The sequence below is a fragment of the Myxine glutinosa genome, chromosome 4, assembly GCF_964187855.1.
Source record: "Myxine glutinosa chromosome 4, kmMyxGlut1.1, whole genome shotgun sequence".
Lineage (NCBI taxonomy): Eukaryota > Metazoa > Chordata > Myxini > Myxiniformes > Myxinidae > Myxine > Myxine glutinosa.
The window spans coordinates 132591307-132616976 of record NC_136264.1 but is presented as its reverse complement, the minus strand read 5'-3'; the positions used below and the strand labels follow the sequence as shown (position 1 = coordinate 132616976).

At 44.6% G+C, this 25670-nt stretch overlaps 1 protein-coding gene across 3 annotated transcripts in view; it reads right to left on the bottom strand.

The window, feature by feature from the left end:
• The window catches only part of LOC137425239 (forkhead box protein N4-like), an 89584-nt gene extending 64258 nt beyond the window's left edge, over window positions 1–25326 (bottom strand). For 2 of the 3 annotated variants that reach the window (XM_068113453.2, XM_068113456.2), the window contains exons 1-2: window positions 25255–25326; window positions 2278–2362 (exon numbers count right to left, since the gene is read on the bottom strand). In XM_068113453.2, the coding sequence (XP_067969554.1) occupies window positions 2278–2362; window positions 25255–25276 (107 nt within the window). In that variant the 5' untranslated portion in view covers window positions 25277–25326. Of the gene's footprint in view, window positions 1–2277; window positions 2363–9478; window positions 9908–25254 lie in introns of those variants that run through there. The other variant, XM_068113454.2, reaches the window with a different exon arrangement.
• Window positions 25327–25670: the final 344 nt, after the last annotated feature.

The following is a 25670-nucleotide window of genomic DNA, read 5'->3' as shown; positions in this document are numbered from 1 at the left end:
GGAATTCGTCCGAGTTGCTTTATTGAAACCAAACAGCTCAGGTGTTCTGACAAGCCCGTTTTTCGGGCAACAATATATATACACATTTATGTCGGGAAGTTTGCCCGGCAAAAGCTATACCGGGCATGCCCGGGTATCAAGGGCGAGCCTTGGAAAGGCGAGTCTGGACCTGCCCGGGCGTGTTTGGCTGCGGCCTGGCAAGTCGAGGCTGGGCGTGCCCGGGCGCTCTGGGCGAGCACTGGAAAGGCGATAGCGGGCATGCCCGGACGCTCTGGGCGAGCCCTGGAAAGGCGATAGCGGGCATGCCCGGCCGCTCTGGGCGTGCCCTGGAAAGGCCATAGCGGGCATGCCCGGACGCTCTGGGCGAGCCCTGGAAAGGCGATAGCGGGCATGCCCGGACGCTCTGGGCGAGCCCTGGAAAGGCGATAGCGGGCATGCCCGGACGCTCTGGGCGAGCCCTGGAAAGGCGAGAGCGGGCATGCCCGGGAAAGACGAGACCGGGCGTGCCCGGGAGGTTCGGGCGTGCCCGGGAACAGTGAGTCCGGGCATGCCCGGGAGAGGCGCGTCTGGCCGTGTTCTGGCCGGTGCAAGGCGATTATGTACATCCAGCGGTAACCGCTACAACATAGGCCTATTGAAACATTTCATTTTGTATCGGAAACTTTGTCTCTGTGTCGTCTTTTTCTTGTGACCTAAATTCTGAAACACCAGATGTGAAATTATGCTTGGGAACAGACTTTAAAATGTATTCAGAGAAAAATTGGAGAAGCGAATAAAACAACTCTTCCTAGTCCACAATTGAATAAGGATGGTGACGACAGATGGATTGTTATTCTGTCGCCTTTTTGACACAGTGGCAGCAGTTTCCAGAAGCTGTTTGTGTTTGCCATTATAATCTGCTTTCATCATGTTTAGTTTCAATTGACTTACCTGTCCTTTTATACTGTATTATTTTTCAAGAGTGATTTTTTAAATCTTGCCTCGAGGTTGGGAAGTCATGTATTGATGTAAAATGTAGAAATTTTGACCCCTCGCACATGCATCCCAAAGATCCTTCTTTGTATTTATATCACCTCCAAAACTCTCCCTTTCACCCCCAATCCTCACTCACCCTCTGCTCTTCCTTCATGATAAATGTTTTTGTTTTTTTTTGTATACAAGATCGAGGCTCGTGTAAGAGCTAACATTAATCACCAAAAAAAACAAACGGACACACAAAACATACAATAAAGGGAGCGGGAGACAACATGGGGAGAGAGAGGGAAGCACACAAGTACAACAGCAGAGAACAGGGACATCGGGAGATCTGTGGGAGGGAGAGGGCTTGGGGTGAATAGGCATGGAAAGGGGGGTGGGGGGGTGGGAGAAGTATAAAACACAAGGACACTGCAAGGACCTCCAGGAAAGAAGTCGGTATTTCACAAAAAGTGGATCTGGGGTGAAATTAACGGGGGTAGAAAAGATCAAGGTTTTGGATGGGGGAAGATAAGAGATGGTGGTGAACAGCTGTTTTAAAGACCTGGAGGGAGGAGTGGGATTGAGGAGAGTGAGGGAGTTTGTTCCAGAGGCGGGAGAAAAAAGGAATGAAAGAGTGAAGGTGAATAGAGAGTCTTGATTTTGGCAGTTTAACCATAAGAGGGTTGCTGGCAGATCTTGTGCGACCTGCAGGAATATTTGGGGGACAGAGCACAGATAGACTTGGGGGAGCAAGGCCGGAGAGGAGTCGGTCGAAGACGGAAAGACCACCAACCTGCCTGCGGTGAGTGAGTGAAAGGCCCTCTGAGTTAGCTTCATCGCGGGAGATTCCAATGATTCTGAAAGCTTTGGTTTCAACAGCGTGAAGACGAGCTAGGTGTGAGGCAGGAGCACCGGCCCAGAGGGGAGAGCAGTATTCCATTGAGCTGCGGATGAAAGCCTTGTATGTGGTGAGGAGCTCAGGTGTGCCTAGGAAGGACTTCGCACGACGGAGGATGCCCAGTCGACGCCTGGCTTTGGCTTTGGAGGCCAGCTTGGAAATGTGGTTTTCCCAGGAAAGATCATGGCAGATATAATGAGCTTTTAGGCTTTAGATGAATTAATTACCTAAAATGAGATATTCTCCATTAGCTTAGGCATCTGTCAAAAATAGTAAATACAATTTAAAAGATGCCCTCCACAACCATCTCTCGACAAGGTAAGGGTTATAATGCAAGCTTTCTTTCGGGACATTGTGGTGTACAATGGTTGTTGGGATAACGAGGAGGATCTCTGAAATGAAGGTGGAGTGGAGTGTAATACCTTTGAGCATCTGAGTCTGAACTCCCCTGGTCAGAGGATTCCGAAAGCCGTATATGATTCATAGGGACAGTCGCCATTCCAGAACCTGCGGAATATATGGCAGCAAAGAGTTTTGTGCCCATGGGTATGGTTAGGTTCATCCACACATGGTGGTATTAAATTGCTATATTAACAACCAAACAGGCCAATGGTGTGAAAGTCCAAGTTAAAAGTAAAAGTGAAATTTCTATGCACAATTTGTAATTTAATCATTCCCCACTGCCTATACAGTATATAGTGTATTACAGTAAAAAGAAAAATAGTAAAATGTCATATATTTATGGAAACTTTACAATGATGTATTTATCTCCACTACCAAAGGTGGACGAGGTTATGTTTCCACCCGTCTGTCTGTCTGTTTGTGTTTCTGTGAAAAGGATATCTCAAAAATTGTGAATGGATTCGGACGAAATTTGGTGGAGAGGTTGGGTGTGTGACACCGACGAAATGATTAGATTTTGGTGAAGATCCGGATTCGGATCCGGCTAGTAAAAATTTCTAAGTGATTCTTCACCAGTGAGAGATAGGGCCAAAAACAATATATAGCACGATATCGATATCTCAAAGATGGATTAGGGAAAAACTTGGTGGTGAGGTTGGGTGTGTGACAAGGAAGAATTGGTCCAATTTTGGTGATGAGATACGAATCTGGATCGGAGAGTTTTTTTTAATTTCTAAGTGATTCTTCACTACTGAGAGATGGGGCCAAAAACAATTTATGGCATGATATTTGAAAACGTTGTGGACGAGTTATGACTAAAAATACGTGGATGAGTTGGTTGGGTAAGACGAACAAGCTGATTCGATTTTGGTTCAGGTCTGGATGCAGATCTGGCCTATCAGTGGGATAGAAAACGTAAACTGTTCAGCCTGGTGGAGGTATACGCTATACCGAGTGCCGTTCTAGTCGATACTGTTACACATAGGTTTACGTTGGGGATGCATTCCTGAAAGGAGTGACGAATATCAAAACAACGTAAATGGAAGCATAATTAATGAAATAAGTTGGGGATGTATTCCTAACATTGCCACTTCACCTATTATATCTCGCTTTTTACCTATTCTATTAACCTTTTTATATTAATGACAGTTATATTCAAATACACACAAAAAAATTACCACACATATTTAATAAAAATAAAGAACATATTTTGAGTTTGAATTTTTCTTACCTAACCCTCTTAGAGCCTGGTGTTGGCTTAGCGGTTAGGGTGCCGGCTTGGGATCCTAGGATCCTGGGATTGAATCCCATTCGATCGCTGAATTAACACCAGGGGGGTTGACTCAGCCTGTCATCCTTCCGAGGTCGGCAAATTGAGTACCAGTTCACTGGTAATTCCCTGTGTGTCGCAAGAGGCGACTAACAGGGTTGGCGGCAAGAAGGGCATCCGGCCATAAAACATTGCTTGAAAAAGAGGACCATGGTGCCGAAACAAGGCCAACCCCCGCTCTGCGGGGAAAAATGGCCTCTAAAGGTGGTTCTTACCTTACCATCTTAGTTTATTTTACTTGTCTCTCTCCTGGAAGGAATCGAACTAGCCACGACTTGCAATGAACGTTGACATTTTTTATAATGGTACACACCATTGTCAGAGGAAAACTTAATAACCCAGCAACATCAAGCGCACGTTCACCAGCATCCATTTGCTGAATAACATCTAGTTTCACTTTGAAGGTAACACTTTTACACTGCCTCTTAGCCACCCTACAGTACAGTGCATTTATTTATGTGCAACGCAAAGTAGTTTGTGTACAGGGTAGGTGGAGGCAAAGGCTGAGGTGACGGATATGAGAAAGGATGGATGCTGTCAGTGATGTAAGTGTGGGGTGAGGCGACGTAAGTCAGCTAGTGCTATTAATAAAGTGACGACGTAAAAGGGGAAAACATAAATCGAGGTATTACTGTACTGTAGACAATGACCATATATAGTAGTTCTTCGATTTTGGAATCTCACTTTTGTTTCACTTAATTTCGATTTTTCATTAATAAACAAGATAAGGTGGCAGAGATGATTGGACCAAATCACTTCCTATACCTGTGGCAATAATACCCACTACATCATCCTACCACCAAATAATACTTTGTGAGAGATATCAAGAGACCATTCGGGTCCACATGATCCTGCAGCACTTGCGAGGTGATCATTAAGCGGATTCAAAGAAACTCTTGTCAAGGTGTGTTGAATGGTGGAGAAGGTAATCAGAACAAAGAAACATGATCAGGGAGAAGGATACTGACTGAGTACAGTCTTCACACCTATGAGCGAATAGGTGGACCATATAGCTTTGCTCTTTCGATCTGTTTGGAGTCTAAAATTCCACAAAAAATGGTGTAATTTGGCTCAAGCCTAAAAATGGGATAACTTTCCACAAATGTATCAGAAATATGACCCATATTAATTCACCTTGTGGCTATAAAAGTCAAAAGGTCAAGGCTTGTTTTGCTTTGTATCTGCAGCTTGTGACGCTTTCTCATCACCTTGTTCAGGTGGGTTAATTTATAAAGCACAATACACCCAAATTGTTTGTAAAATTCCCCAATTAGCAACGCTCAAAAATTCTAACGTTGCTGTATGAACAAACTCACATGCAAAAGTCTTATCGCCAACACCTGCACCAGTATGATCGATTTGTATGTCTCTATGCCAAGAATATCAAACAGGTAATGCAGGTCAGCGACATATTCGAGGGGATCACAATCATACGTTTTATGTTGGGTAATTAAGATAATTCTATAACAGTCGAAGAAGAAAATGTGTACAATGAAAACCTTCATGGGGAATTGAAGGAATAGCAACCTCGCACGTTTCCGAAATCTGTGTCTGTTACCATGGAATTGGACAATAAAATGCATTTAGTAACTATTTTTGTACGCTTTCTTGGTTGCAAGCAAAGCTCTTGTTGTCTGCACTTTTACTTAGTCTGTGTGAAAATTTGGTGGCCGGGCGTGGAGATGGAAGAAATAAACTAATTGTGATCGTTCCGTTTAAAGGTTGAATGGTAAAAAAAACCTTCATTTCTACAAAAATCCTGTTAATGTTTTTGTACAAACTATTTTTGAAAAATAAATTTCGTTAACTTTCGAACACACTTATTTTAGGCAAGGAATGTTTCAAAGTCACATGGTATACAGAGGTATAAATATTATAATTTTGTTGTAAGAATATTTTAAAAGTAAAAACACATTTTCCAGGGAATCACACAATTCAACGTTAATTAACATATTTAACCTTAACGTGATTTTATATATTTAACACTTTGAGGATCACAGGCATCTTGCAAGTGATTTTCAGATACAAGTCCAATTTTATCATTAGTTTGGTTATAATAATCACGAATATGAATTGAAATTCAAGAATATGCCTGACGAAAAATACAAGTTTTTCTTATCAACAAAAACAGCAAAATTATGAAAATGACAAAAGCCAATGTTAGCTACAATGTTTGCTAATGTACAAACATAAAGTAATCTAAAATTGCAGGGAAATATCGGAGATACACCACTTTCAGGTTTAGGGACATATGTGTTACTTGGTCGTTAAAGGGTTAACCGTAAATCATTTGACTGGTTTTTGAATTATGCCAAAGAGGGAGCGAATGAAATGTGAATGAAGATCCGTTTGATTTGAAAATATTATTGCGCTTTAGTGCTACATATTACATGCGTCATGACGATGTGTTGTGATCTCTTCAAACGACTTTCAGAAAATTGATAACGACAGGAAAATAATTAACGCAAAAAATATCGATCGTCAACAACAATGTCAATCTGCAAAAATGAGGTGTAATTATTAAGTCTGTGATTGACCAAATAACTACATAAATAAAAGGATAAACATTTACCGTTGTTAAATAAAGTTACAATATTGTTACAAAAGGACAATGTTAAGTAAATAAAAAGATTAAAATTGATATGAAGGGACCATGTCAAGGAAATAAAAATAATAATCATTATAAAAGGACAATGTTACGGAAATAAAGATTATAATTGTTATAAAAGGACAATGTTAAGGAAATAAAAACAATAATCATTATAAAAGGACAATGTCACGGAAATAAAGATTATAATTGTTATAAAAGGACAATGTTAAGGAAATAAAAATAATAATCATTAGAAAAGGACAATGTTACGGAAATAAAGATTATAATTGTTATAAAAGGACAATGTTAAGTAAATAAAAAGATTAAAATTGATATGAAGGGACCATGTCAAGGAAATAAAAATAATAATCATTATAAAAGGACAATGTTACGGAAATAAAGATTATAATTGTTATAAAAGGACAATGTTAAGGAAATAAAAACAATAATCATTATAAAAGGACAATGTTACGGAAATAAAGATTATAATTGTTATAAAAGGACAATGTTAAGTAAATAAAAAGATTATTATTATTTAAAATAACAATGTTAATAAAATAAAGAGATTATAATTGATATGAAGCGACCATGTTAAGGAAATAAGAATAATAATCATTATAAAAGGACAATGTTAAGGAAATAACGATTATAATTGTTATAAAAGGACAATGTTAAGGAAATAAAAACAATAATCATTATAAAAGGACAATGTCACAGAAATAAAGATTATAATTGTTATAAAAGGACAATGTTATGGAAATAAAGATTATAATTGTTATAAAAGGACAATGTTAAGGAAATAAAAATAATAATCATAATAAGAGGACAATGTTACGGAAATAAAGATTATAGTTGTTATAAAAGGACAGTTACAGAAATAAAGATATATAATTGTTATAAAAGGACAATGTTAAGGAAATAAAAACAATAATCATTATAAAAGGACAATGTCACAGAAATAAAGATTATAATTGTTATAAAAGGACAATGTTATGGAAATAAAGATTATAATTGTTATAAAAGGACAATGTTAAGGAAATAAAAATAATAATCATAATAAGAGGACAATGTAACGGAAATAAAGATTATAGTTGTTATAAAAGGACAGTTACGGAAATAAAGATATATAATTGTTATAAAAGGACAATGTTAAGGAAATAAAAATAATAATCATAATAAAAGGAGAATGTCATGGAAATAAAGATTATAGTTGTTATAAAAGGACAATGTTAAGGAAATAAAAATAATAATCATAATAAAAGGACAATGTTATGGAAATAAAGATTATCGTTGTTATAAAAGGACAATGTTAAGGAAATAAAAATAATAATCATAATAAAAGGAGAATGTCATGGAAATAAAGATTATAGTTGTTATAAAAGGACAATGTTAAGGAAATAAAAATAATAATCATAATAAAAGGACAATGTTATGGAAATAAAGATTATCGTTGTTATAAAAGGACAATGTTATGGAAATAAAGATTATCGTTGTTATAAAAGGACAATGTTAAGGAAATAAAAATAATAATCACAATAAAAGGAGAATGTCATGGAAATAAAGATTATAGTTGTTATAAAAGGACAATGTTAAGGAAATAAAAATAATAATCATAATAAAAGGACAATGTTATGGAAATAAAGATTAATCGTTGTTATAAAAGGACAATGTTAAGGAAATAAAAATAATAATCATAATAAAAGGACAATGTTATGGAAATAAAGATTATCGTTGTTATAAAAGGACAATGTTAAGGAAATAAAAATAATAATCATAATAAAAGGACAATGTTATGGAAATAAAGATTATCGTTGTTATAAAAGGACAATGTTAAGGAAATAAAAATAATAATCATAATAAAAGGACAATGTTATGGAAATAAAGATTATAGTTGTTATAAAAGGACAGTTACGGAAATAAAGATATATAATTGTTATAAAAGGACAATGTTAAGGAAATAAAAATAATAATCATAATAAAAGGAGAATGTCATGGAAATAAAGATTATAGTTGTTATAAAAGGACAATGTTAAGGAAATAAAAATAATAATCATAATAAAAGGACAATGTTATGGAAATAAAGATTATCGTTGTTATAAAAGGACAATGTTAAGGAAATAAAAATAATAATCACAATAAAAGGAGAATGTCATGGAAATAAAGATTATAGTTGTTATAAAAGGACAATGTTAAGGAAATAAAAATAATAATCATAATAAAAGGACAATGTTATGGAAATAAAGATTATCGTTGTTATAAAAGGACAATGTTAAGGAAATAAAAATAATAATCACAATAAAAGGAAAATGTTATGGAAATAAAGATTATAATTGTTATAAAAAGACAATGTTAAGAAAATAAAAAGAATAATCATAATAAAAGGACAATGTTATGGAAATAAAGATTATAGTTGTTATAAAAGGACAGTTACGGAAATAAAGATATATAATTGTTATAAAAGGACAATGTTAAGGAAATAAAAATAATAATCATAATAAAAGGAGAATGTCATGGAAATAAAGATTATAGTTGTTATAAAAGGACAATGTTAAGAAAATAAAAATAATAATCATAATAAAAGGAGAATGTCATGGAAATAAAGATTATAATTGTTATAAAAAGACAATGTTAAGAAAATAAAAAGAATAATCATAATAAAAGGACAATGTTATGGAAATAAAGATTATAGTTGTTATAAAAGGACAGTTACGGAAATAAAGATATATAATTGTTATAAAAGGACAATGTTAAGGAAATAAAAATAATAATCACAATAAAAGGAAAATGTTATGGAAATAAAGATTATAATTGTTATAAAAAGACAATGTTAAGAAAATAAAAAGAATAATTATAATAAACAGACAATGTTAAGTAAATCCAGATTATTATTATTTAAAATAACAATGTTAAAGGAATAAAAATATAGTAATTGTTCTAATGATCAATGTTAAAAGTATAATTGTTATAAAAGGACAATGTTAATGAAAAAAAAAGACATTATAATGAACAGACAATGTTAAGTAAATCAAGATTATTATTATTAAAAATAACAATGTTAAGGGAATAAAAAGATTATAATTGTTATAAAAGGACAATGTTAAGATTATAATTGTTATAAAAGGACAATGTTAAGGAAGTAAAAAGATTATAGTTGTTATTAAAGCACACTGTTGAGGAAATAAAGTTTCATTTACATGAATCGTTAGATTTTCAGTTGGAATACCAACTATTCGCTAGGGAATGCACAAGTCCAGAGACAAAGACAGACTGACAGACAGACAGATGGAATCTTTATACTCACCAGAGAGTTGCACCGATTTCTCCGAAGCTACGCGTTTGTAAAGAAATGTAATCTCGTGTAAATAATTAAATTAATAAATCAGAAAAGGCAAATGAAACAGACGAATAGAGCGAATGTTAGAGAAAGGAATTATTGCCAAAGGCTACACAATGTTAAAAACGCATCCGTAATCCATCAAATTCCCAAAATTTACACATAATTGATAGATATTTGAAAGTAAAAAAGCCATCTTGTTCAGATGTTAACAACGAAATAAACAGCCAATCGGTGTTTGCTGAAGTATGGACTACAAAGTGAATTGGGAAAGCGAGAGAATAATAGCGAGAGACGGAGTGCCGTTGGAAAAGGCAGAAACTGAAGAGAGGGAGAGCCTAGGGATTATTAAGAGAGAGAACTGATTATTGAGAGAGGAACAGAGAGAGAGCGAGACGGCGGAGATGTGGAGAGTGAGCTGTGGATGGGAAGGGGGGTTTTAAGGAGGCTGAGGAAGCAGGGAGAGAGGGGAGGAGGAAAGGTTGGAGAAGAAGAAGGAGAAAGGTTCGAGGAGAGGAGAGGGGAGGGATGAAGGATGGGTGAGGGGAGGGGAGGGATGAAGGATGGGTGAGTAGAGGGGAAGGGGAACACACAAGGAGGGTGTGAAGGGAGTTTCAGTGCTGCTCTTGCCGTTAATTATTATATCCAATATTATATTCCATATTATACTTTAGGTAGCAAACTATATTCCATATATATTAAATGCTGGCAGGATATTAGGAATCAAACCATCATCTTTTCTACCCAAGCTAACCCCACCTCCTTCTCCCCCCACTCTCGTCCTTCCAAATTTCTAGTTTTTCCATCCTGAGAGTTTCCCTCTGCATCCATCTTGACAAGTCCATATGTCCTTTCCTGACCCATATCCCTCTCCACATCCATTGTTTGTCCAAGTCTCCCTCTATATTGTCCTTCAACTTCCACCACTAGTTCAACCATTTCAACCCCTATCCCTCTCTCTACTGTTCCTTTTGTCCTGTCACGTCTTGATCCCCTCAGTGTACTAGCTCTTCCAATGACCCTTGACTCTGTAAATAAAATAAATAAAATGTAAGTGTAACAACATAATAGACAGAATAATATTTTTGAAGTACATTATAAGAAGTAAGGTGAAAACCTTGTGCACAAGGTATAAGGTGTTGAGGTCTGAATAAGGTAGAAGGTGATGATGCTGGGTAAAGTAGAAGGTGATGGTACTGAGTAGGGTGGAAGGTACTGGTAGTAGGTATGGTGGAGGGTACTGGTAGTGGGTAAGGTGGAGAATATTGGTGGTGGGTATGGTGGAAGGTATTGACTACTGGTGGTGGGTAAGGTGGAGAATATTGGTGGTGGGTATGGTGGAAGGTATTGACTACTGGTGGTGGGTATGGTGGAAGGTACTGGTGGTGGGTATGGTGGAAGGTACTGGTGGTGGGTATGGTGGAAGGTACTGGTGGTGGGTAAGGTGGAAGGGAATTGGTAGTGGGTATGGGGGAAGGTACTGGTCATGGGTATGGGGGAAGGTACTGGTCATGGGTAAGGTGGAAGGTACTGGTAGTGGGTATGGTGGAAGGGAATTGGTAGTGGGTATGGGGGAAGGTACTGGTCGTGGGTAAGGTGGAAGGTACTGGTAGTGGGTATGGTGGAAGGGAATTGGTAGTGGGTATGGGGGAAGGTACTGGTCGTGGGTAAGGTGGAAGGTACTGGTAGTGGGTATGGTGGAAGGTATTGGTTGTGGGTAAGGTGGAGAATATTGGTGGTGGGTATGGTGGAAGGTATTGACTACTGGTGGTGGGTATGGTGGAAGGTACTGGTGGTGGGTATGGTGGAAGGTACTGGTGGTGGGTATGGTGGAAGGTACTGGTGGTGGGTAAGGTGGAAGGGAATTGGTAGTGGGTATGGGGGAAGGTACTGGTCATGGGTAAGGTGGAAGGTACTGGTAGTGGGTATGGTGGAAGGGAATTGGTAGTGGGTATGGGGGAAGGTACTGGTCGTGGGTAAGGTGGAAGGTACTGGTAGTGGGTATGGTGGAAGGGAATTGGTAGTGGGTATGGGGGAAGGTACTGGTCGTGGGTAAGGTGGAAGGTACTGGTAGTGGGTATGGTGGAAGGGAATTGGTAGTGGGTATGGGGGAAGGTACTGGTCGTGGGTAAGGTGGAAGGTACTGGTAGTGGGTATGGTGGAAGGGAATTGGTAGTGGGTATGGGGGAAGGTACTGGTAGTGGGTAAGGTGGAAGGTACTGGTAGTGGGTATGGTGGAAGGGAATTGGTAGTGGGTATGGGGGAAGGTACTGGTCGTGGGTAAGGTGGAAGGTACTGGTAGTGGGTAAGGTGGAAGGTACTGGTAGTGGGTAAGGTGGAAGGTACTGGTAGTGGGTATGGTGGAAGGGAATTGGTAGTGGGTATGGGGAAAGGTACTGGTAGTGGGTATGGTGGAAGGTACTGGTAGTGGGTAAGGTGAAAGGTTAAGGTTGTGGCTTATGCATGCATTTGTACTGTATGTATGTATTATATCGAGTCAGAGAGTTTAAGGAAATAAAAGGATTATAGTTGTTATTAAAGGATTGGTTGAACCAACTAAAACTGATTATTAAACTGATTATTAAACTGATTATTAAACTGATTATTAAACTGATTTATTAACCTGATTATTAAACTGATTTATTAAACTGATTAAAGTTGTTGAACCAACTCATCTGTATGACAGACAATTTTAGTCACGACATGAAACAACCTGTGAACATAAATTTGTTTATAGTTTTGAGATAGTAAGCAGTGTAACCTAATGGTGAGCGACATTTGAAACCAGGTCACTTGCTCCCCACAGTCCAGGTGGGAATTTGTACTTTGTTCTGTGTGTTAGCGATAAGTCGCCGAAACATCACAAAAGACACAGTGGGATCTTTAACGTCCACAAACTAATGCGGGCACGCAGGATATCCAACTTAATGTGCTTCCGAGGGAAGACACGCAGATTGATCCCTTACACTAGATGAAAAACACAAGGATGACAGTTTATTCCTGCGTTAGGATTCAAACCCACCCGAGACAGCTCAAAGGCTAATGCGCATACCTCCAGGTTATCCTACCAGTCCTTCATGATATAACTTTCGGCGGATTCGCACACTTTGCCACCTGGTGGTTTAATGCAGCCAATCATAATGCACGAACCGGCAACCTATCACAACGTGTGAGGTCACATGGTAAGGCAAATGTATAGTCCGGCACGCAAAGTGCAAAGCGCAGAGCTGGGTTGAGCAATTGGTTCACTCTGCCTGTCTGTCTGTCTGTCTGACTGTCTGTCTGTATGTCTGTCTACAGATTTCAGTCTATGATTGAGGAACTACTTCATTTCAATTTATTTCTAAATTTTGAACATTACAGAACACGAATTGGAGCATGAACCTGCAGCTTAGTGGTACCTTGACTCTGAATTTGCCAAATTGTATGGAATCTTGTCCCAGTGCGCATGCTCACAGAGGAGTAAGGTAATTGTTTTAGTCTGTCCGGCAGACAAACAAAATTGAAAATAATTCCAAACAGGAAACTTACTGTTTTAGGGAGACCATAAAGGACACAAACAACAGGCAGAAATAACTAATTTACAGTGTTAACTAAAGTGGTGTAAAAGATGGTGCATCAACGACAGTAAGCGATTTAAAAAAAAAGAGATTTAAAATATATTTTTTTCTGCAGCTTTTAAAATCATTATTTTATTGAAATTTAACTACTGCATATACTTCAACGCCGTAGAACACAAATTTGCCTTCTTGGCACTTTCAAAAACCTTCTGTTTAGTAGTACTTGGACAAACTAGATGTTATTCATCGAATACTTACACAGCGCAGTCGACTTGGTGTGAACCAACTGTTCTGTTTTTTAAGGGCTTTTTTTTCTTTGATCCAATATGGCTGCCGTACCACGTGACCGATGACGTCATACGTTTACATTCTCAAATATAATTGTTACGTAGATCAAGCTCAAGGAATTTCAAACTGATCGGACTAAGCCTTGTACTTGTCAAATTAAGACATCATAATTAAGGCATGAATGACGTCATTGTTAACAACACTTATTCCCCATGCAGAGTTCTTTACATTGAGCCATGTTTCAATTTTTTCCATGGAGCGGTTTTGCAGACATATCCAAAGTTTTTCGCTTTTTCAAAGATGGCACCCATACCATGTGACATATGACGTCATAATTATCGCTAAAAAATATACACGAGTAGACATACTATGGTGAAAATTTTGTGTCAATCGCACCAACAGTTGCCGAGAAAATGAATTTTAAAAATGCAGACACATACGAGATACGTATGCACGTACGCAGCCATCGCTTAACCTCGTTTTTTGCTTCTGAGCGCAGGCTAAATATTGCGCCATTTTACGCCATGTCGACCAATCAAATGTGCCGCTCACGCTCTCATCGTTGTGGAATATCGAGATTCAGAGAAAACGCGGCTCTTAGGCAATGTATATCGTGCTCGGAAACGCCAAGAAAGAGTTTAAAAGAGCCTTCCCATGTACTTTTTCTCAAGACATGGGGTCAGGTGTTTCAGGAACCCTTTCGTTTTTTATTACTTGCAAAATCAAGATTTTTCAAGTATACACAAAGAATTAAGTTAAGCACCCCTACACAAAGAATTAAGTTAAGCACCCCCTAATCCTGTCCTGAACCTGAACCCCCTCGAGCACGTTTGGGACATGTTGGGACGACAAATTGCGAAGATGGTCCCTCCAATAGCCAATCTGGATGAATTGGAACGTGCATTACATCGGGAATGGAACAACCTGCCACAGCAACGCATACGACGGCTTACAGGGTCTATGAGACGTAGGGTTGAGTCAGTGATCCGATCACGTGGGTCCTACACACGTTATTGACGCAAAGATCGCTAGAGGTCTTCTCAGAACAATGACTGTACGTTAGAAAACATAAACGTCATCCACACTGTCCGTGATGGACCTATAGCTCCATACTTAAATTGAGGTGAAAATATGCCTAAAATTCCCAAAAAATTTCACCTTAAATTATTCAGAATAAAATATTGAAAACGGCATGATTGTTATGTTTTTATGTGACCATAATATCACTTCTCCAGAAAATATAGCAATATCATGGGTATATTACACTGTTTTGACGACAACAAACTTGTAATGTGCGAGGTTGTAAAAAAACGGGGGGGGGTGCTTAACTTAATTCTTTGTGTATATATCGGTTGGTCTTGTGCGTTATTCTGTTTGTTTGTCAATTGCCTACAGGTCATAATTCTAAACCGATCGTCATGAAACTTTAACAAGTTGTAGAGGGAGTCACACCTGAGAAGCCTATTGATTTTGAGGTCAAAGGTCATCTTGAGGTCAAATTTCTAAAATCGTCATTTGTCAACCGATTGTGTGAAAGTTGAACAGCATTTACATATTGAGTCACAGAATTGGGAAGTCAACTATTTTTGAGGTCAAAGGTCAACAAGCTCAAACTTCTAAAATCATAAATTTTCATCTGAATTTTCTGAATTTTCTGAATCAGCGGCACAAACGCACTGCATTGGGGCACTGCATCAGCGGCACAAACGTGCTTCCAGAGAAATGATGCAGCCAGCAGCCACAGGCTGCATATGAAACAACAACAACATCTGAAAACTCGTCAATTTTCATCCGATTATCTTGAAAATTAAACAGCAATTACATAGTGCATCACTGAATTGGGAAACCAACTATATTTAAGGTCAAAGGTCAACTCAAGGTCAAACTTCTAAAATCATCAATTTTCATCTGAAAACCCATCAATTTTCATCTGATTAACCTGAAAATTAAACAGCAATTACATACTGCATCACTGAATTGGGAAACCAACTATATTTAAGGTCAAAGGTCAACTCAAGGTCAACTTCTAAAATCATCAATTTTCATCTGAAAAATCGTCAATTTTCATCCTCTTAACTTGAATACAAACGACAACAACATTCATTTTAAAGGCCATTTTCCCTGCTAGAGCGGGGGTTAGCCTTGCGGTCCCCATGACAATCTTCTCCATTTTGCCCTATTTTCTGCATCTCTCCTTGTTAACCCCCTTGCCCGCATTTCTTATTCCACCATCTTTAGCCAAGTCTTTCTCGGTCTTCCCCGTCCTCTGCTTCCTTCTACATTCATTTCCACCACTCTTCTCAACCAGTCACTTTCATCCTTCCTCAACACATGACCAAACCATCTCAACCTGTTCCTCTTCACAGCATCAATCACAGGCTCTATTCCCATCATCTTTCGCAATTCATCATTTGTCTTCCTCTCTCTCAACGATACTCCGCACATCCGTCGAACCATTCGCATTTCCACCCTTTCCAACCTTCGTTGCTGCTCTACGTTCATTACCCATGTCTCGCTCCCATAAATCATAACACTTCTCACACATGCAGCATACACCTTTCCCTTCAGCTTCAACGACACTCCCCTCATCATCAGCACGCCACTCAGTTCCCGAAACTTCTTCCATGCACATCTCACTCGAGCAACCGTTGCCGAGTCTGATCCACCTTCTCCATTCAGCATGTCTCCGAGGTAGCAAAATGTTTTCACACCTTCCAGCTTCACGCCGTCTCCAAGATCCAACTCAACATTTCCTCCATCTGCAGCTCCCTCTGTGCACACCTTACATTTGAATGTAGCTGCCACACTGGTTAATGACCCTCTCAGACCACTACATTTTTGATGAACCCACTCAGCGCACATTGTACATTGAATGGAGTTCACTCCGTCACCCTTCCTACACACAGCACAGGGCCACTTCCCAGTTCTTTCCACCTCACCACATGCTTTACCACTTGCCATCACCTTCGTCTTTCCGATATTCACCTTCAGACCTTTTGTCTCCATACATTCCTTCCACGTGTTCATCTTTTCCTTCAGTCCATCCATATTTTCCGCAATCAACACCAGATCATCTGCATACAACAACTCCCACGGTAAACCCTCCTTTATGTTCTGAGCCAGCACCTCCATCACAGCTATAAATAGTAGTGGACTTAGTACCGACCCCTGATGCACTCCCACCTTCACCTCAAACTCACCACTGTTCCCGTCCTTCGTCCTTACAGCTGTGCGCGCTCTTTTGTACATTGCCATCACTACTCTGATCAACCATTCCTCCACTCCTAACTTCCTCAATGCCCATGTCAATACTTTGCGTGGTACCCTATCGAATGCTTTCTCCAGATCAACAAACCCAAGAAACAACTTCTTCCTCTTCTCCATGTACTTCTCCTGCAACTGCCTCACAATGAAAAGCGCATCTGTCGTTCCTCTTCCTGGCATGAATCCAAACTGCATTTCGTCGATCTTCACTTTCTTCCTTATCCTCCTCTCCAACACCCTTTCCAATACCTTCATTCCATGCTCCAATAACTTTATCGCTCGGTACGAGCCACACTCCAGAGGGTCACCTTTCCCCTTGTATAGAGGGACGAGGGTACTCGGTTCCCAATCCACTGGAATGCGGGCTTCTTTCACCGCCAGATTACAGATCTCTGTCATTCTCTTCACACCCCAACTTCCTGCTGCCTTCAACATATCTCCCACAACTCGCGTTGGCCCTCCCGCTTTTCTACCCTTCATTGCTTTTATCGCTTCCTCAACTTCCTTCTCAGTTATCTTCTCTGCCGGTCCTAAAACTGGGTTACTCTCTATGTTGCCATCCCATTCATTCTCTGTATTCAACAGCATTTCCATATATCTTTTCCATCTTCCTTTAATTCCATCTGGGTCGACAACGATTTGTCCCACTTCATCCTTCAAGCAACTCACCCCCATCACATCACACCTCTCTTTCGCTATCTGCTTTGCAATCCTGAATACTGCTTTCTGACCCTCTTCCGAATCCAAGCGTTCTCCGAACATTTTCCTACATGCCTCCTGCGCCTTTGCTACCTCTTTCTTTGCAGCCTTCCTGGCTGCCTTATTTCTTTCATGCTCTGCTGTTTCTGCTCCCGTACCCTTCGCCTTCTGCCACTCCTTGAACTTCTTCCTCTTCTCGTCAATCCTCTTTCCAACTTCATCATCCCACCACTATGTTTCCGAGTGCCTCGGTGGTCCTTTTGTCCATCCACATACCTCACCAACGGCTCCCAACAGACTAGCTTTCATCGACATCCAACCACTTTCAAGCTCAACCACATCATCCTCGACCCTACTCAGCCTCTCTTTTAATGCCTCCCTTACTATCACCTCTTTCAACCTCCACACCTTCATTCTCGGTTGGTACTTCACCCGCCGAGCTCTCCTCGCACCTTTCACCCTTATGTCGCAGACAACCAAGTGGTGCTGTGAAACAGCCTCCTCCCCCGGGATCACCTTTGTGTCCCGGAGGTGCCCCCTATCTCGCCTACGCACCATCAGGTAGTCAACGGTTGTCGTCGACCCACCTGACGTGTATGTAACAAGCTTATTATCCTCTTTCTGGAACTGAGTATTACAAATCAACAAATCAGCTCCATCAGCAAACTCCAAAATCCTTTCACCTTCTCCATTTCTCACACCATATCCGTAACCCCCATGAACTCCGTCAAAACCATCCATACTCCTTCCCACGTGGCCATTTAGGTCTCCTCCTACCACAACAACTTCCTCATCTTTCACGTTTTCCATCAGCTTCTCTATCGCACACCAGAACTTGTCCTTTTCTTCATCGCTTCGACCAACCTGCGGAGCATATCCCGAGATGACGTTCACCAAGAGCTTTCCAATCATCATTTTCACCATCATCAACCTATCACTCACTCTCGTCACACTCACCACACTGTCTACAAACTCCTCAGAAAACAGGACACCAACACCATTCACGCCCTCCAGGCACCCTCGCCACACAAACTTGTATTTCTGTCCCTGCCTACCCTTCACCATTCTCACACCACTTCCCTGCCATCTCGTCTCTTGCACACAACATATGTCTTGAATATTAAACAGAAATTACATAGTGCATCACTGAATTGGGAGAGCAACTATTTTTGAAGTCAAAAGGTCAAAGGTCAACTCAAGGTCAAACTTCTAAAATCATCAATTTTCATCTGAAAAATCGTCAATTTTCATCCGTCAATTTTCATCCTCTTAACTTGAATATTAAACAGAAATTACATAGTGCATCACTGAATTGGGAGAGCAACTATTTTTGAAGTCAAAAGGTCAAAGGTCAACTCAAGGTCAAACTTTTTTAAATCATCAATTTTCATCTGAAAAATGGACAATTTTCATCAGTCTAACCTGAAAATTAAAGAGCAATTGCACAGTGCATCACTGATTTGGGAAACCAACTATTTAAAGGTCAAAAGGTCAAACTTCTAAAATCATCAATTTTCATCTAAAAATCCATTTTCATCTGATTGACCCGATGATTAAGAATGTCAATTTTAATCTTGATGGAATGAACAATTTGATGTCTCCATGGCCACTTTGGGGGGCGGGGGGGGGGTGGATAGGGGGTGGGAGTGTATTTTACAAGTATCGTGCTCTGCATGATGTCTTTCTTGTTCATTTGTTCTTTTATACCTCTGTCACCGAAGGTGGATTGGAGGTTGTGTTTTCAACCCTGTCTGCTTGCTTGTCTGTCTGTGAAAAAGATATCTCAAAAAGAGATGTACGGATTCAGGAGAAACTTGGTGGAGAGGTTGGGTGTGTGACAAGGACAAATCGTTTCAATTCTGGTGAAGATCTGGATTGGGATCCGGCCTATCAGTGGGATACAAAACGTAAACTGTTCGGCCTGGCAGAGGTATGCTCTCTATCGAGTGTCGTTCTGGTGTCGTCCTTGTAATTCAGGTATAAAGTACACTGATGTCTCATAATGTTCTTGTAATTCACTCGGTAGAGCGCACACCTCCGCCAGGCCGAACGGTTTACGTTTTGTATCCCACTGATAGGTCAGATCTGGATTCTGGCCTGAACCAAATTCTAATCAGCTTGTTCTTGCCACCTAACCAACTAAGTCATCCACCAGGTTTTGTCATAACTCATCCACAACTTTTTCAAATATCATGCTATACATAGTTTTTGATTCGATTTTGCCGATTTTGTTGCGAGGACGGGTTATTACGTCCGAAACATCAGCTTAAAGCGCGGCGTTACGCGCGCTGCTTGTGAGCAAGGAGGAAGCGGACAAGCGGTAACATATAAACGTCTTTATTGTAAGACTACACTGTAACACTGAAATGTTCCGGGCTGGTCGCCCGGTGTATATCATGAGGCCACGCCTACCCCTCGGGCGTGGCCACCGCCCACTTGGTGCGTGGAATGATGTCACCACGCCAGTGGGCTTTTGTGTCCGCCACACGCGCCCCCCCAGAATTCCCGCGCACCTGGAGGGCCAGTTTGCGGGGCAGACGAATGACCCGGCCGAAGCGCCCCCTGGCGATCGGCGGCGTCCGGGGTGCAGGGATGCCAGGTGGGATGCCCCTGGCTGCCCCTGGGATGGGTGCAGGACCGGGGGGCGGCGTGGCGGCGGGGCTGGGCGGTGCCGGGGGTCCGCCCGCAGGAGGGCGGCCCCGACGTGGGGGTCGGGCCACTGGCGGTGGATGGTCCACATCGAGGTGGGCCGGCTTGAGGCGGTCTACCGAAACACGGTCAGGAGTACCGCCGATGTCCAGGGTGAAGTGCTTCGCCCCGGTCTCCAGCACGCGGAAAGGCCCGTCGTACGGGGGCCGCAGTGGTGTCCGATGGGCATCGTGGCGGACGAAGACGTACTCCGCCGTGCGAAGCTCCGGGGCGACGTGCGTCGGTGGGTGCCCGTGGCATGCCGTTGGCACCGGGGCGAACCTCCGGGCGGTCTCTTGCAGAGCGGAGCGCTGCTGTGCCGCGGACCATGGTGCCGTGGAGTCGGGGAGGAACTCGCCCGGCATCCGCAGCGGTTGCCCGAAGACCAACTCCGCCGCGGATGCGCGCAGGTCCTCCTTGGGCGCCGTCCGGAGGCCCAGCAGGACCCAGGGGAGCCTGTCGACCCAGCCGCCGTCGCGGAGGGTGGCCCGGGGCGCGGCCTTCAATGAGCGGTGAAATCGCTCACACAGGCCGTTAGCCTGGGGGTGGTAGGCCGTGGTTCGGTGCAGCCGGACCCCGAGCCCCTGCGCAACCGCCCCCCAGAGCTCTGAGGTGAACTGGGGGCCGCGGTCGGATGAGATGTCTGAGGGGGCGCCGAACCGGGCGACCCAGGTGGCGATGAAAGCCTGCGCGACATCGGCCGCCGTTGTCGACGCCAAGGGCACGGCCTCCGGCCACCGGGTGGTGCGGTCCACCATGGTGAGGACGTAGGTGAAACCCCGCGAGGGGGGCAGAGGTCCCACCAGGTCCACGTGGACGTGGTCAAACCGGCGTTCCGGCACCGTGAACGGGGCCAACGGGGCCTGGGTGTGCCGGTGCACCTTGGCGCGCTGGCACGCGAGGCACGTCCTGGCCCAGCCGCGGACGGCCTTCCGGAGGCCATGCCAGACGAACTTGTCGGCGATCAGCCTTTGGGAGGCCCTCGCGCCCGGGTGGGACAGGCCGTGGATGGCGTCAAACACCTGGCGCTGCCAGCCCGCGGGCACAATGGGGCGAGGACGCCCGAGGGAGACGTCGCACAAGAGGGCCGTGCCCGCGCCGTCGAACGGCACCTCGGTGACGCGTAGGCCCGTGACGGCGGTCCGCAAGGCCTGGACGTCGGGGTCAGCGGCCTGGTCCGCTGCCATCCGGGCATAGTCGATGCCGAGGTGGACTGCGTGGGTGATGGCCCGGGAAAGGCAATCCGCCACCGGGTTGTCCTTCCCCGCGACGTGCTGGATGTCCGTCGTGTACTCGGACACGGCCGAGAGGTGACGCTGCTGCCGGGCCGACCACGGCTCGGTGACCTTGCCCATCGCGAAGATCAGCGGCTTGTGGTCGACGAAGGCAGTGAACGCCCGGCCCTCGAGCAGATGGCGGAAGTGCCTGACCGCCAAGTGAAGTCCGAGCAACTCGCGGTCGAAGGTACTGTAACGGCGTTCGGGCGGGCGAAGCTGCCGGCTAAAGAACGCCAGCGGTTGCCAAGCTCCACGCACCCATTGCTCGTGCACCGCGCCCACCGCGTAGTCCGAGGCATCGGTGGTGAGGGCGATCGGTGCATCGGGCGCCGGGTGCGCGAGCATGGTGGCGTTAGCCAAGGCGAGCTTCGCGCCCGTGAACGCCGTGTCCATCTGCTCGGCCCAGGTAACGTCGCCTTTGCCCGGCTTACCTCGGAGAGCTTCGTGCAGGGGGCGCAGGAGCTGGGCGATACGGGGCAGGAACCGATGGTAAAAGTTCACCATGCCCAGGAACTCCTGCAGCCCTCTGATCGTGCGGGGGCGCGGAAACCCCTTCACCGCCTCCACCTTGGCCGGCAGGGGGATGGCTCCGTGCCTGGTGACACGGTGCCCCAGAAAATCGATTGTGGCGGCGCCGAACCGGCACATTGCGGGGTTCACAATCAGGCCATGCTGGCCCAGGCGTTCGAAGAGCGTGCGGAGGTGGCGTAGGTGCTCTTCGCGGGACGCGCTGGCGACGAGGATATCGTCCAGGTAGACGTAGACAAAATCCAAGTCGCGCAGGACGCTGTCCATCAGTCGCTGGAACGCCTGAGCCGCATTCTTCAGACCGAAGGGCATGCGCAGGAACTCGAAGAGTCCGAATGGCGTGATGACCGCCGTCTTCGGGACGTCCTCCGGCCTGACGGGGACCTGATGATAGCCGCGTATGAGGTCCACCTTCGAGAAGAAGGACCTGCCCGCCAAACGGGCGGAAAAGTCCTGAATGTGGGGGACGGGGTAGCGGTCGGGAGTCGTGGCGTCATTGAGACGGCGATAGTCCCCGCACGGTCGCCATCCCTCGCCGGGCTTCGGCACGATGTGCAGCGGCGACGCCCAAGCGCTCTCTGAGCGCCGAACGATGCCGAGTCGCTCCAAGGTAGCGAACGCCGCTTTTGCCACCGCCAGCTTCGTCGGCTCGAGGCGGCGTGCCCGGGCGTAGACCGGTGGCCCGACGGTGGGGATGTGATGGGCCACCCCGTGCTTGACGGCCCCCGCCGAGAAGGTGGGCCGCGTTAGGGCCGGGAAGCCGGCGAGGAGGCGGGTGAATGCGTCCGCTGCCGGAAGCGTACAGACCAACGTGGCCGGAACCGAATCGTTCGGCAAGCCGCTTGGCAAGACGCTCGTTGAGCTGGGCAACGCACATGCGAGCGAGCTGAACGTCTCGGCCTGGACAAGCCGTCTGCGCTTGACGTCGACCAGGAGCCCATTAGCGCACAGGAAGTCCGCGCCAAGCAGTGCCATGGGCACGTCGGCGGTGACGAACGTCCATCGGAAAACCTGCCCTCCAAACCGCAGAGAGAGGCAGCGTTTTCCGTACGTACGGATGGGCGTCCCGTTCGCGGCAAGCAGCGCGGGGCCCCCACCCGCGGCGTGCTTGTCTGACGTGCCGGCGGGAATGACACTCACCTGTGCTCCCGTGTCGCACAGGTAACGGCGCCCGGAGAAGGTGTCCGTTATGAACAGCAGGCTGCTCGAACGGCCGGCGCTCATCGCCACAATTGAGCGCCGGCCCGGGCGTTTCCCGACCCGTTGAAGGAGCACGGCGGATGACACCGCCGAGCTTCGTGGCCGAACTTGGCATGGAACCAGCACCAGGTGGTGGAGCTGGAGGAGCGCGGCTGGCTCCGCCAGGCCGGTGGAGTCGACGGGTTTCCCCGCGGTGGCGGTTTTCGCCGCGGCGGTGGGCGGGGCGTGGCGGCGTTCACGAGGTGCGTATCAGCATGCTGCTGAACATCAGCGTGCTGCTGAACATCAGCGCGCTGCTGAACATCAGCGTCGAATGCCGTGACGGCCACGCCGACGCTCGCCCGCGTATCCGAAACGGCGAAGTACTTGTCCGCCTCGGCCGCCAATGCTCGGGGTTCCGTTAGCCCGGTCCCGGCCAACGCGAGGTGAACCTGCGCTGGAAGTTGGCGACGGAAAAGTGCCCGGAATAGCGAACCGGGGGCTTCGTCGCCCAACAGTGACAGCATATGGTCCATTCGGACCGACGGGCGCGTCTCACCGAGCTCGGGGAGATCCAGGAGGCGGTCGGCCCGTGCATCGTCCGTGAGGCTGAACGTGGCTAGGAGTAGCCGCTTGAGTGCCTCGTACTTGTGGCCTTTCGGTGGGTGGCGAAGGACGGACACAACTCGAGCGGCCGTGCCGGGCCCGAGGGAGGCGACGACGTGGCAATAGCGCGTGTCATCGCCGGTGAGGTGCCGAAGCTGAAATTGGGCTTCGGCCTGAACGAACCAGACTTCGGCCTGAGCCTCCCAAAATTCCGGAAGTTTGACGAAGTCGGCCATGGCGATGGCGTCGCGTGTGGAAGGATCGCTCCGGCAGATCCAACGTCGAGGGTCACCAGTAAAGCGCGGCGTTACGCGCGCTGCTTGTGAGCAAGGAGGAAGCGGACAAGCGGTAACATATAAACGTCTTTATTGTAAGACTACACTGTAACACTGAAATGTTCCGGGCTGGTCGCCCGGTGTATATCATGAGGCCACGCCTACCCCTCGGGCGTGGCCACCGCCCACTTGGTGCGTGGAATGATGTCACCACGCCAGTGGGCTTTTGTGTCCGCCACAAGCTTCTCCTTGTTTTCCACTTCGATTTGCATGCCTCGATCAACGTCTTGTTGACGTCATCCAACGTTCTTCCTGTCTGCTGACACACATCGACACTGGCATCACCAGCAAGACAAATTCTTCATCGTATCATTGGTTTTCGCCTGGGTTTGATTCCCGACACGACTATAAACCAGTATATCGGTTGGTGTTTGGCTCGCCGGGTGTTGCATCATGAAGTATGTCGTCCTTCGAATGGACGTTAACTCGGGTGTCCCGTCTGCTCGTATTATAGCCGGCGAAGCCGGTGTTGTGAATGAACGCGTATTATGTTGAAAAGCCAGATTTTTCTGGATCCTTTGAGAATTTCGAAGCTTCGACGCACCAAATCGCTCCATGGAGGCCGCCATCTTGCGGATGCGGAAGTATGCATAAACAATTGCGAAAAAGTTCAATGGAGGCTTTGGCTTCGCCGGCTCATTGCGGCTTTGCAGTAGGGTCATATTAGTTGTTGGGCGTTATGAAGATCTTCACAATGCCTTTCATGAAGAGTATGTGAAGTTATGCTCCCGACCTGAACAAATGATGAATTCCTGCCCAAATCCTCTTCAGTCTAAATGTCAGGCCTGGCCAGCCTCTTCATTAAAGATTTGGGGGAAATCATTTTTCCCGAATGACCTCACAAGGAGATGGGAATAGTGTTGGGCAGTTGAAATCGTAGTAATAGACAAGGATGTTAACTTACCATATCTTTCTTCTAACTAATAATGGAGCAATTAATCCTGGATGTCATTGAAACTCCAAAATTGGGATGTGGCGGAAACAGCGCCACCTGTGGCGTTAGCCGGTATTGCAAATCATCTTCCTTTATGTTATGATATGGAGTTGTGATCAAAATAATAATAATTTAAAAAATGAGAAAAATTATAAATTGCATTTCCAAGACTGCTGTAGGACATTGCACATCGTATGTGGGCTGCAAAGGATACTCACAGCCGAAGAGTGCCTGCCAGTTACTATAATGGAGTAAACATGGATGTCACTGAAACTCCAAAGTTGACATTTAACAGTTATTGGGCCTACGTAGAGGTTCCAACTCCAAAACAGGCCTTAAATGGACACCCAAGCTCTGCAGATGAGCACATACAATTTATCCTTACTTTGCTGCACAAACTCCAGCATGTACTCTTGTCCGAGCTCCGATAAAAAGAGAAGGGTTCTCCCGCTCAGAGGGCAGGTGTGCCCGCTAGCAGTTGACAACTGACGTGTATCAAGGCGTGTATTGGATTTATACCTGGGAGGATCCAAGCATCATCAGCTGAGTGTTCAGATGCTAACGCAAAACAGGCCATTGTGCACCTGTCCTGAAAGAGAAGAGCATTTCGGGTTTTTTTGTATACCAAGTCGAGGCTCGTGTAAGAGCCAACACATAGATTCAATACTAGAAAGTCCCTCAACAATTCATTCAAAGAAGGACAAAAACTACACCTCGTATATACATCGACGAGTCTTTCTCGAATTTGTTGATTTTTTAATTTTTTTAAACTTTTTTATTGAAGTCGAATTTGTTGAGTAT